The 14,067-nt window shown below is 34.7% G+C and overlaps 1 protein-coding gene across 5 annotated transcripts in view; it reads right to left on the bottom strand.

The window, feature by feature from the left end:
• The window catches only part of PPFIA2 (PPFI scaffold protein A2), a 471,655-nt gene that overhangs the window by 134,669 nt on the left and 322,919 nt on the right, over nt 1–14,067 (bottom strand). For all 5 annotated transcript variants that reach the window (XR_013336610.1, XM_077770196.1, XM_077770197.1 and 2 more), the window contains exon 7: nt 11,108–11,224. Coding sequence is in view for 4 of the 5 variants with exons in the window: in XM_077770196.1 (XP_077626322.1) it covers nt 11,108–11,224 (117 nt within the window). In the remaining variant the exon portion in view is untranslated. The remainder of the gene's footprint in view (nt 1–11,107; nt 11,225–14,067) is intronic.

Here is a 14,067-nt window from a genome sequence, read left to right as displayed (position 1 = left end):
GCAGCTGACAGTTTGCTCTACAGATTTATTTTCCAAAAGGTACTTAGCTGCCACTGATGCAGCTGCTCTGGGTTCTGACCTTTCACAAGAACCCTTAGGAGTTTTTCAAAGGAAGGGAGAATTAAACAGCACACTTCAAACCTATATGAATGATGTGCTTGCAGCACTAAAGAGAAAAGGAAGGAAAGAACTCTCGAGAAGTGGCATTTTTCCTTACACTTTAGCTTGTTTGCTATTTCTATTGATTCCTGTGAACTAACTGTCCCAGTTGTGCATGTAGATATCAACACAGAGAAGCTTGCCAGCGCGCTGAGCACTTCTTGTGTTGGAGCTCAGGGAAGCAAATCTTCGCACATATATAGATGCATACGCGTTAAAGAGAAGATTCTATGACTAGCATTAGAAAAGGAAGCCTATGGTAAAAGCTTGACTAAGGGGAGAGAAGCCGGCAGTGTGTTCTTTTGTCATGAACTTATCATCCCTGTGGTTAGACAAAAACAACGAAGCCTGTCATGGTCCCGGAGGGGTGTGGTGGTCTCCTGGAGGGACATGAGGACCATAAATGTGTGTCCACGGGATCCTTTAGTCAATAATCTCTAAATAGTACTTATTAAGATGGAACTATGCCCACCTGACATTCTGATTTATAGGTCTCTTTTACACATTGATGGTTTTCTCCAATTTGTGTTTCTGAGGTATAGATTGCCAAGTGGATAAAGCCATTGATTAGAACTGCACCCCTAAGGCAGCTGTCGGTAGAATCAGCAAGCCATAAGAATAAAATGCATTAGTTATAATCCCTGAGCAGTCTTTCACATTGTGGAGGATTTAAAAGTTTCATTATTTTTCAGTGTTATCAAGGGTTCAATTCTTTTTTAAGATCACACTGGTTAGGTTATTCTTTGTTACGCGCCCAAAAAAAAAAAAAAAAAAAAAAAAGGCAAATTATATAAAGCCTTGTATAAATGGGAAGCATTTGTAGAGTTTTGAGCAGACTGAGATGTTGAAAATAGACTGTGCATTGGAGAAGCAGAGAGACTGGGCAGGAAATAATTACAATAATCAATATTGTGAGAGTGGTTCCGAGTGGAGAGATTAATGGAGATGGTGAGAAGTGGTCAGATTCTAGATATATTTTGAAGATAGGGCGAATCTAATTCTTTACAGTTTGATGTGGCACGTGAGACTTGAGGATGACTCGATATTCTTCAACTTGAGCAACTGGAAATGCAAAGTTTCCATCATCTGAGCTCAAAAAGATGCAGACAATTTGTTTGGGTGAGGGGATACAAGAGGTAGGTTTTTGACATTTTAAGTGTGCACCATCTTTTAGATATACAAGTGGAGATGTTCAGTAGGCCCTTGGATAGATGTTTGACTGTAAAATATGAACTAGAAGTAAAGACCTGTAAACTATTAGCATATGGATACTAAATTAAAGCTATGGGACTGACTGGCAATCACTGAGAGAAGAAATGGAAGACTGAACCCTGGATCACATTAAGAAGTCTGAAGGAAGAATATGGTCCAACAAGATAGGAGACTGAGAGAGCCACTGCTGAAGAGAAAAAAAAAAATACAGTGGTTTCCTGTAATGCAAGTTTAAAAAAAAAAAGGAATAAGTAGGAGTGATCTACTATGACATCAACTACAACAAAGGTTGACAATTAGCCTTTGTATTTATCAATATAAAATTAGTGATGATGGTGACAGGAGAGGTTTCTGTGGAACAGTGAGGCAAATCTGTTTATTGGAACAGATTGATAAAAAATGCGAAGAAAGCAATTGGGGAAAGTGAGTAGACAACCCTTTTGAAGAGCTTTGTGGCAAAAGGGACCCAAAAATAGAGCAGTAGCTGATCGTAGAAGTAAGGTAAAGAGAGAGGGATTTTTGAGTTGGAAGAATTTTCTTTGTACTAGGAATAGGATAAAGAAGAAAAATGACAAAGAAGAGAGAGCCCAATAAGAATTGCTGGAGAAGTGTAAGTAATGAGGTGATTGCTGAAGACATCAACACAGGAGGTAACAAAGTTGTCTTTGTCTAAGGTTTATTTTTGAATTTTTTAAAGATCCAGCTCATCTAATACGCTCTTTCAAGCTCTTAGACATGTGGACAAATTTAAGAAAATAGTCTTGCTCAAAGTAAATACTCTTATATTTTGAAATCCATGTAACCAGGTAGTTGACATGCTGCGTTTCTTTACCCTTGTTCAATTTTAGTATTTGTATACTTGTTAAACTATGTCCATCATTTCCTCCTATTGACAAGCTATAGGACTTTGAGCCAGTAATCTTTGCTCTGCAAACTTCACAGGGTTATTACAGGGATCAAATAAAACAACTGCATAAAAGCACTTTTGGAAAGCTGTAAAGAGCTTTATACAAGTTATTTATCTTGTTCTTATTTGGTGTGTAGCCTTTGTGAATAATATTTCCAGAAAGGCTTGAAGAATGGGTTGCCTATCTTTAAAAGACCAGAGCCACCATTAAGGAATATTCTTCAGAACACTCATCCTGGAATGTGCAATTTCCCAGCCGATAAAGGGGATTTCTGGTCATACAAGTTTCAGAAAAACTAAATACTATTCCCCTTGGAGCTTGACAATATTAAAAAACAAAAATTCTAATGAATACTGCAGAAATACATAGCACAATGTCCTAATATTCTTGTCCTAGGAATTCTCTTTTGGGAAACACCCATTAAATTCCTGGCAAAGTAGTGTTTCATGAGAAATTTTAAGATGGATAAACACGAAAATGAAAAATAAAAGTAGAACCAATTGCAGAGTGTCTGAATAGGAGACTTAAACATTTTCCTGGATTGGCTTGAGAGATCAGAGGAAACAATAAACAGGGAAGGAAAAACACTTGTTCTTCTCCATATCACTTTAAGGGAGTAAACTCGTGGTGTAAAATAAACACTCAAATTATACCAATAATTTATTCATAGAAATAAATGAACACACTTTCTGTCAAATTCTGTGAGTCATCTTTTAAAATCTGAAGATCTCCTACTTTAGCAAAGGTATGTTTATTCCACCATCCTCAGATCTAGGCTGATGATATAAATGATACTGAATCTGCTCTTAAAGATAAACAAGTCAATACCCCCTTTCTCTTCCCATTTAATAAGAGTATAGTTAAAGCACAAAAACCCAGTCACTGAATTCAGAGAGAGATTTACTTTGAGCTTAATGAGTTCCCACACAAGATTAGAATTCTTTTATTTCTTATTCTTGCCACTGCATAGAGAAGATGCCTAACTTTTGGCCATAAGATTCTCTCCAACTCGGCTCCTATAAAACTGACATGGGATAACTTCATGTACATATGAATGAACCATGGAATATCCTACACTTGCCTCTGCTGGGCCATTTCCAAGCCACAGACCTCTAAGCCACAGAGCCACATGTATCCACGGACCTTCTCTTTCCTGGAGGTGTGCCAACTCCAAGATGGCAAATTCATAAATCCCATCCTTCTGTTTGGTTTCACTGCTTGAAAATCCAGTTGAAGAATGAAAGAGAAGTGTACACATTATTATCATGTTACTATGAGGAATATACGGGATCAATGCACAGAAGAAAATATTCTGTTAGGGCTACTCAGATGTGAATAAATCCAAATGATAATTATCTTTGATATAGAGAAGAAATTGGGGCTTAATCAATAATGAATAAAATTAGCCACAGTTGACAAAGACTAAGTTTCTAGAAGAACAGTTGTTGGCAGTGGTTGGCATGTAGTGTGGAAGGTATAGAAACATGGGCAATTACAGTACACTGAAGATATCCCCTTGGATAACTGTTTTCAGCCAGAACTTAGCAGAGGACTCTAAAAGAATGGCATTTGTGACAAATAATGTTTATTATTAGTATTTTAAAATAGAAATATGGTATCTTCATAAGCCAAACACTTAAATGTTCAGCTATCAGCTTTGTATGAAAATTATTCAGAATCTTCATGTTATGATATTGCATAATGATGCAACAAAATCCTTCCGTCATCACTGAGGACCTGGTGGCTAATATGGCTTTATTAACTTTTCCTAAATGCCTATTTTTTGTCACTGGTGGTTCAGTCTAAAACATAGCATATATTGCTAGAAATCCACAAAACCCTTTATTTCAATTTTTATAACACATTAGCTCAGAGTCCTTCATGATCAAAGTTCTATGGTTACTAGATTTTCTGACCTGAGAATTATTCTTGCCACTGGTTCTTCATTTTGATTTGTAAGTTTTTCAGCCATAATTTTTCTGCCTATCTGGCAGGAACTAAAGAACTAAAGAAACAAAAACCCATTTCTGGTTTTGCATTTATATAGCTTTTACATTTACATACCAGTTGCTTAAACTATGTTACATTTTATTTTAATTTAGAAACAGTCAGGAAGTAATGTCCAATTCTAAGAGGAGAGAATAACAGAGCAACAGTTTTGAGAAGGGAAGAGGCAGCCTGGTTCATTCAGACCTAGGTTCAAAGTGAGGAGGACCAGGGAAGCAAGCTTCAGAGGGGAGCAGAGAGCCACCAGCCTGGAGAGGGCCTCACACGTCCTGAGATGCCACACATGCTGGATGGTCATTGATAAATCAGCCACCTCCTTCCCTCTGAGCTTTATGAAGAAATAGTTTCAGTCACTGATGAATAAGATATATCAAGCTGTATGGCACACAGTAAAACGTAACTTGTTTTGTGAGATTTTGCTTTCAACTTTACACATATAGGCAAACATATGTAATACATATATTGCAGAGTAAAAGGCTGAAATTAAGTTGTATTTCTTACAGTGGGTACCAGACAGGTAGGTCCCTAGTATTTGTGGGGCCTAGGCCAAAACAACAAAGTGTGGTCCATATACCATGAACCTAAATATTTAAGAATTTCAAATCAAGTTAGCAAACTGGCAAGTAAAAATATAATCTATTATGCTTCTTGAAAATACACCTTTCACAATGACTGTTGGACCAGATTCTAAAAAATAAATCTCAGTCTCCTGGAAGTTCTACACCAAGAACAGCCAGATATGATCCCTAAGCTATAGGCTGCTCCCCTTCTCTTCCTAGTCTCATCTCCTTCCAGAATACAATGTGTTTTTGCCTGACTGGATCCCCCAGCCAACACTTTCAAATTTTGTGTAACCCCAGCAAATAGGCTTCCTTGGCCATGCCTTCAGTCAGGAATGGGTGCACTAGAATGTAGGCAGACTACAGACATTGCTTCTGGGAAGAAGTCAATAAAGGTCCTGCAAGCAGGCTAAGGTCCCTTTGGTCAGAAAGTCCCAGGCTATCAGGTACCCAGCATGCGGTCAAGAAGGGATGGTGGTGTGGCTTACAGGCGTACAATTTCCCCTGGCCCCCTGAACTTCTCGTCCTGTAGAAGGGCACAGAAGGCCACTAAATCACAGTCTCCTGTTGCCTAGGTTAAAGGGCTATACTTGGAGTGATCAAAACTTTTGAACGCCATTGCCTCAGAGGGAGGATCTGCTGAGAATAAAAAAGTAACTGGGAGAAGTTGTGGGAAAAATGAAAAAAAAAAAGTGTTCTTTTAAAACACACTCTTGAATAGAATGAAATAATCAAACTCTAAAAAAAAAAATGCGGACGTGCAATAATGAAGAAAAAAAAGATCAGAAAAACGATTGGGTTAGAATGGATTTTTTTTTTTTTGAAAATCAACAATAACACTTAAAGAAATCATGCAAGCATATGAGAAGAAAAGTGAAAGAATAATATTGTCTGGAGGTGGGAAGACCAAGGTTGTGGGCCTTCTGTGGACAAAGAAGTCATTTAATCTTTCTAAGTAGGCCTCAATTTCATTATTGGTAAAATTAAGAAAAGGAACATCTCTATTTCCTTCAGAAGTCTGATGTGTGGAAAAAATGACAAATGGATAGAAAATTGTAGTCCAAATGATTTTTTAGAAAGGTATCTCATCAAGATGCTTCCAAGTGAAAACACTTCTATATCCTCCCATTGCTCTGAGAATAAAACTGGACTCCTTACCACAGCCTATGAGAACGTCCATGAGCCTATGAGAACGTCCATGATCTGGCCCTGTTCACTGCTCAGTCCTGTCTGCTACTGCTCTCTCCCTTGACCACTAGGCTTCAGCCATCCTGTCATCCTTCCTTCACAAGAATGTGCCAAAGAATCTCTTTCCCACCATTGATGCATTTGTCACTAGTATTTCCTTTGCCTCAAAAACTCTAAGCTTTTCTATTATGGTTGAATTCCTGTCTTCTTTCAGGTTTCAGTTCAAATGCCACCTTCTAAAACAGTCGTTCCGTTCCATGTCTGTTTAACATCTCTCCAGCCACTTTGCACCTGCCCCTTGATCACATAATTCCCTCTGACATCCACTTGTTTATTGCCTGTGCCTTTATCTGCCTGGTTCGTTACCATGGTCCAACTACCTAGACCAGGACTTATTATTCTAGCACCATTTAGTTGCCACTAAATATTTATTGGAAAAAAAATGAATGAAAACACAGAATTAACCATTATTATAACCACACTATTTATTGCTTGTAATCAATATGCCAAGAGTTTTGTTATTCATAGTTAGTGTCTCTACTCTTTATAACAAAGCTGTAACTTAGGTATTTACTGGTAAGTAGTGCTCAGGGAGGTAAAAGCGTAAGGTCACACAGCTGGTAATTGGCAGAGATGGAATTTGAATCACTACTCCATGGTGCCTCTCTACCACCTCCCATCACAATTCATTTATCTATCCATTAAACTCTAAGATAATTTTTGACACTAATTTATCTTGTTTTGACATAGTAAGTTGGGCATGCTTATTGCTCACTCTAGTTTCTCAGCAAATTTATTAAGAGATACTATGTTTTCTGAACCTCTACCAGTGTCTAACAGTCTAGTTATCCATATCACTTAGCAAATATTTGTAGCTGCAAAAAGTAATTGGAACTTCAGAATATATAAGTCAGGAGCATTATTAACTCCTTTACAAGAGCAGTGTGTTTACTACAAACATTTCACAAATTCATTCCCTTCTAGAAAGCAATAGGAAGAAAGTTACTGAGCCCAGTTCTGAACTTTTAATGAGGTAAAATTTAGTGTTCTGAAATTTTTTATTGTCCTATGAGTATTTATGTTATTTTAGAACTGATTAAATTTGTGTCCCACAAATTTAAATGAGTTCCAGTCAAGCTTATTTTTTTCCTTTTAATTTTTTGTTTTTAAAATGTTGACAATAATTACACAGCTTTTCTGTGAGTAATAAGGCCTGTTAAAGACTGTGCTTTTATAAGACTATTTTTATCAACTATTTTGTCAACAGAGTTCTCAAGCCACTGACATAAAGCATCTGTTGGCTAATAATCCACCCTCTGTAATTTAAGTAACTTTACTACCCTAAACAAGGGGTAATCCTTGTGACTAGGATTTACAAGGCACTTTCAGACAGTTCTACAGTATCTAACAATAGTTTTGTGTATTTTTCCCCAACAACCGCTTTCTAATTTACACACTAATACTACAGTCATCCTACACTGATAATCTTAATTGCATAGATACTGTCCAAAATAATATTTCTTTTCTTGTTTGAATATACTTTAAGCAATTCTCAACAAAAAATTAAGTGGTAGAATTTAAATTACAATCTTATAACACTTGTTATCCCATGCTATTGATACATTTTAAATAATCATGTTATAGAGGATAATAAAGGAAAGATGCTTTATAGTTATGTAAGTTAGGCATATTTATACAAGGATGAGAACTGTAATGATTAGGATATTATTTAATATTTTATCCATAAATGTCAAGCAGTTAGAATATTGTGGGGAATCTAACAAAGCATGGTGACTATTATCAGCAGTATTGTATTATATACTTAAAAGTTGCTGAGAGTAAATCTAAAATGCTGACACAGACACAAGGTCACTAAGTCAGGTAACAAATATGTTACTTAATCTTATTGTGGTAATTATTTCACAATATATGTATATACTAAATCATCATGCTGTATACCTAAACTTACACAATTTTAGATGTCCATTATATCTCAATAAAATTGGAAAAAAAGAAATGGCAGGCAAAGAAATGTGATATGAATGAATGAATGAATGAATGAATGACTAAATGTAAAACTGATGGTTGCCAGGGTTAGGGGGTTGGGAAATAGATGAAATAGATGAAGAAAATTAAGAAGTACAATCTTCCAGTTATAAAATAAATAAGACATGGGGATATTATGTACAACATAGGGAATGTAGTTATTAATATTGTAAAAATTTTGTATGGAGACAGATGGTCACTAGATTTATCATGGTGATCATTTTGTAAGGTATATAAATATCGAATTACTGTGTTATACACCTGAAATTAATATAATATTGTATGTCAATGATATTTCAATACAGAAAAAACAAAAAAACTCCTCAAAATACTTTTTTGAATCATCTCAGGAGTAATATGAATTGAATCAAGTGCTTATTTTTAAATTAGAAAAATATATATGCATGATATATATTTTAGGTTTATACTGGAGGAGAATAGGAGCATGATATTTTAAACAATACTAGTATATCAGCATTTCAAAGTGTTTGGAAATCATTCTTCCTACAATTATGGAAAATTAAAAAAATACTAATAATTACAATCTTTAAAAATCTTTAGTTACATCCACAGGAAGAGTGAGTAAGTTAGCAATAGTACAGAATTTCCCTTCTATACTGGCTGAAATGCCTTCTCCAAGAACCAGAAGGCAAGGAAAATTAGAGATAAATACTTTACATCACCATCTACTCAATTCTCCATATATGCACCTTGTCTGTGGAGTTCAAGAGAGACAAACATCTATTATACAAGGGCACCTTGGTGGCTCAGTCGGTTGAGTGTCCAGTTCTTGATTTTGGCTCAAGTTATGATCTTGTGGTTTCATGGGTTCGAGTCCCATGTCTGGCTTTGTGCTGACTCTGAGGGACCTGCTTGGGACTCTGAGGGACCTGCTGGGGATTCTCTCTCTCGGTCCCTCTCCAGCTTGCACTCTCTCTGTCTCTCCCAAAATAAATAAATAAACGTTCAAACATCTATTATACATAGGTCCTCATCCTAATCCTGTAACCAGTTTCTGAAAGTTAATCTGACATGAATGGTCTTACATTCCATTATGTCTGGATATTTAGGGGTTATATGTTTAAAATAACAACATTTGAAAAAAATATGTGTGTGAGTACTTGCCCCTCCCCCAAGCTCTCAAGTGCCTTATTCCTTTAAAAGACATATTTCTTTAATTCTAATCTGGATTAGCATAAATACAGCATTGTTAAAAAAAAAAAAAAAATAAACCCTTGTGGGGATGAGCACTGGGTGTTATGTGGAAACCAATTTGACAATAAACTATTTGTGTAAAAAAAAAAAAAAGAATAAAGATTACACTTTAGCAAAAAAAAAAATAAATAAATAAAAGGAAAACCAAAAAAAAACCCGGGGCGCCTGGGTGGCTTAGTCGGTTAAGCGTCCGACTTTCGCTTAGGTCATGATCTCGCGGTTTGTCGGTTCGAGCCCCGCATCGGGCTCTGTGCTGACTCTCCAGCTGAGAGCCTGGAGCCTATTTCAGAGTCTGTGTCTCCCTCTCTCTCTGACCCTCTCCTGCTCACGCTGTCTCTCTCTCTCTCTCTCCTAGAAATAAATAAAAAAATATTAAAAAAAAACCCAACACAATATTTTGTAGATTTCTATGAAAAGATTGCCTGACCACAAAGTCCATTTTTATACCCAAACAAGTATATTTTAGAATTCTCTGAGAAAAGGTATACTGATGACATAATTAAAATGAAACAGTAGTAGAAAATTACATTAGTTTCCTAAACTGAATTTTGTGTGCAAACATTTTATTCTAAAGAACTCAGTGATTTGTTTACTGAATTAATGCCAGCTCATTTATCTGAAGGGAAGAGAAATAATTTTATTCAAATTTGAAATATAGCTCATGAAATCTAGCTGTCAGATTTTTAGTTTATTTTTAAAACTCAGCTTGAGATTTTTATAAAGTACATGGATAAAGGCTAAAATAGCGAAGCCTTGAATTAAGAGCTATTTGTTTTTCAGCTACCAGAATTGATGGCAGTCTCAGGAAATTACTCTGGATTACTTGGCTTCCTTTGCTTTTGTACTTGAAGCAGGAGACAAAAGAAGTCCTCTATTTGTTTCAACTGGATAACTCAGGAAGTGTTCAATTTATTTTCTGGTAAGAAGTCTGGTGCTATTGTTTCGTGGTCCAGTCACTTGCTTCTTAATCTCTATGTTTTAAAACCTCTTGACATTCACAATGACACCAATTTAGCTACTTAAAGTCATTTAGTCTTGATGATTAAAGAGTTTAGCAATCTGAAGATATATCTTGTAAAGGCAAATATTTAGCAAATTGTCTATTGTCATTGAATATGCAAATGCCTATATAATCTTTATCTGATCCCTACCTACCAGCAACCGACCTTCTTCCTTTTGTGCCGGAAAAAATGGTTTTGCCCACAAAAGGTCCAAAGACTGTTAGGTTTTCTTAGCCTGGTCTAAGCCCCACCAAAAGGAAAATCATTCCCTTTGCAAAAACATTCTAAGTCCCAAAACCTCAGGTATCCTTTTATATAACTTGTCTTTAACAGAAGTACTGTTAGGACCTTCTTAAACACACAGAAAATACTAAATCAAATAGGAGATTACCAAAAATTCTGCTGTGATAAGCCATAGACTAGTCACCAACTGTACATAATAATACTTATAAATCAAAATTCTTAATGTACTTTAAAAAAACTTAGATGTATATTATTGATATATCTATCTATACAAATATATTTATTCAATCATATATGTTCAATTAGATGTGAAATTTAATTATATTTCAGAGAATTAACTTAACAGCAAGTAATGAGAAATTCAAATCTATGCATATCTATGCACATACACACGTGTATTATTTTTAAGAAAATCAAATTAAAAGCAATAAGTGAAAAGAAAAATCGTCATGAACTTTTGCCCAACAAATCAAAAAATAATAAAGGATGTTTGTCACATGAATTTTACATTTCTGTGAAATGAAGCAAGTAAACATTTCCATATAGAATCATGTCGTATGTGTCATACCTTTTCATGGACTTTCTGACCAGGTTCCATCCCTTCAAGATGTTCTGATTCTGTGGACCCCTCACTTGATGCCATTTTTCTTTGTATATGAACATTTTGTTCACGCAAGGCAACAATCTGCAAAATAAAAGCACTATGCCTTAAAAACTAAAATATAACATAAAGAATAGAAAAACTGAATTTATCCAAATGTGGTTTAAAGCTAATGAATATAAACAAATGATCAGAAACTAAACATTAAATATTATTACTTAAAAACTTTTTTAAAATTTAAGTTACCATTTTGAATATTCATAGTACTTACAGGAATATGAAATTTATTGAAGAAAATAGTTTCTAGTTGAAAATATATCTACCTAGTTGGAAATGTGTCTAAATCAATGCGATGATCCATGTGTTATTAATTCAAAAAGTATTTTTAAAATTAATCTATGAGATGTGATAAAATTCATATTGAATTCTTAAAGTATAAAAGATAAATGAAAACATTGCAGGCTGAGGGCTAGGCATGAGCATATTCATTTACCCTAAGAGGCAGCACATCTGTAATTTTTAAATAAACAAATATACAAACTGGACATAATTTTGTGGCACCATCAAGATGAATACTTAGAATTGATCTCATTATTATTATTTTAATGGCCATTATTTTGGCACTGCTAGTTCAAATATAGTTAGTTTGCAAAGAATTCCCAGATGGAAATTAATTCTTAAAATTTTCAGCTTAATATTACAGACATATATTTTCAACTATGAAAGATTCTCAGATAGTTATAGTTTAAGTGATCTTGGTAATAGAGGAAAAATGGAATTCTAGCACTTTAAATGGTGTTTTAAAATAAAGTTGCTATTCATACATATTTTTAAAGTACTTTACATTATTACTATACCTTATTTGTTCCTGGCAATTTTTATTATATTATCAACCCAGATATGGAATTAATAGTGGTTCTTGGGGAAATTAATGCCCACAGTATTTAATGCACAATATGTAGTCAATCACATAAAATTTATGTTTAAATTGTGAGACCAGTAGGTCACACAGACCAATAATTAGCAAGTAAACATAAAACATCAAGAGATTGGGGTATTTGCCATGACCCCTGGCACTGTTTCAATGCCCGACAGCAATGTGTTCATGAGATCGGGTATCTTGTATATGGCCTCCAGCATTTGAGGATACAACATATCTTTTTGTAAGAGCATATCACCAATAATGAAGACTAACTCTGCAAATGCTCTTCTTGGAGAACTGCAATTACCAAACAATTGGTTCCCTTGCTCCCATTCTTGCATATCTACCATCATCCACAAGCAGCCAGATGCATCTTTTAAATGAAAGTTATATTGCATCACTCCTTGCTTTCTAAAGAACCTCAATGTTTTCCCAATTTATAACTTACAGCATAACTTTAAACTACTTAACAAAGTCAGTAACATTATGCATGATCCCTTCAGTCACAATGGCCTCATTTCTGTCTCTCAAATATACCAGGCTGTTTTTCACCCAGAATTTAGGAGCTTAATCTTCATGCTTGAAACATTCTTCCCCAACTCAGATCACAGTTTGACACAATCCCAGCTTTCAAAATTCAGCTGAAATACCACTCCTCAGAGAAAACGTGCTTTGCCATTAACCACTTATTACAATGTCCCTTTTTATTTCTGTGTGTATTTTATTTATTAAAATCTACTTGTTCTTAATTTAATCACTTTGTTTATTTAGCTAGCAGAAGTCCTAATAATATCTTAGGGGAAAATAATTTTCAAAGGAATACCTTATTGAAAACAACATTTTCATATGCAGCAGCACATCATATTATAATGTGCAAGGTTTGTTTTCTTCAATAAAAATGTGTTGATTTGAATATTAAATGGATAGGGATAAACAAAGAATATAAACCTAATTCATTCAGAAATAACAAAAGAGAAAGATTTAAAGTGTGTGGGAACCCACAGAGACATTTCTCTGATGTTAGTTAACATAGAAATGAATTACATCAAAGGAACACATGTAATATAGTCCTTGGGTATATCATTTTTGTATTACATTCTTAACATCTTGTCTCTTGAATACGAGAATAATATTGTATTATCATCAATACATAATGGAATTTTATTATGAATTTTAAAAATGCAAACATTGTATGGTAACATTCCACTAACATCCATGACTTAACAAACATGCTGTGGGGTGCCTGGGTAGCTCAATAGGTTAATCGTCTGACTTTGGCTCAGGTCATGAACTCATGTTTTGTGAATTCAAGCCCCACGTCAAGCTCTATGGTGACAGTTCGGTGCCTGGAGCATGATTCGGATTTTGTGTCTCCCCTTCTCTCTGCCCTTCCCCTGCTCTCACTCTCATTCTCTCTCTCAAAAATAAAGATTTAAAAAATTAAAAAAGATATGCTGACAAAGGTAATAATAAATTTAAAAATTGTAGGCATTTTTTTCCACTAGTTACTTAGAGGTGAAGAGAGACCTTTTTAAAAAACATGCAAACCAAATTTAGCTGTTTACAGAGGAATTTCTATCTGTTTAGTAATTCAGATAAATTTTAGATACGGCCTAGTGCCTAAAATAAAGCAGGCACTCTATAAAGTTTTACTGAATGACTCAGTGAATTAATGACCTTAATAATAAAAAAAAGTCAAACACCAAATTCATATTGAAAACACTCTGCAAATACAATTGTGCAGCCATGTTAAAAAAATAATAAACTTCAAGTGTTTTTACAGTATACACATGACAGTTTCAAGAAAGACATCATTTTCAATCACTAACATGCAAACTCTACTTTTTTGTTGTTTTTCATCAAACCCCCAAATTATGTTTTTGAAGTGGAAGAACAGATGTAGAATAGTGTGCATTTTTTATCACTCTTAAATGATTTTATTCTGTTCTATTTTTGCCCAATAACAAATTATCTTGAGTAGTTATGAAAGCAAAGCTTCAGCATC

Source organism: Crocuta crocuta, unplaced genomic scaffold (assembly GCF_008692635.1).
Source record: "Crocuta crocuta isolate KB4526 unplaced genomic scaffold, BGI_CrCroc_1.0 scaffold317, whole genome shotgun sequence".
Taxonomy (NCBI): domain Eukaryota; kingdom Metazoa; phylum Chordata; class Mammalia; order Carnivora; family Hyaenidae; genus Crocuta; species Crocuta crocuta.
Note: the sequence above shows the minus strand (reverse complement) of the source record. Positions and strands in the feature narration are given on the sequence as shown.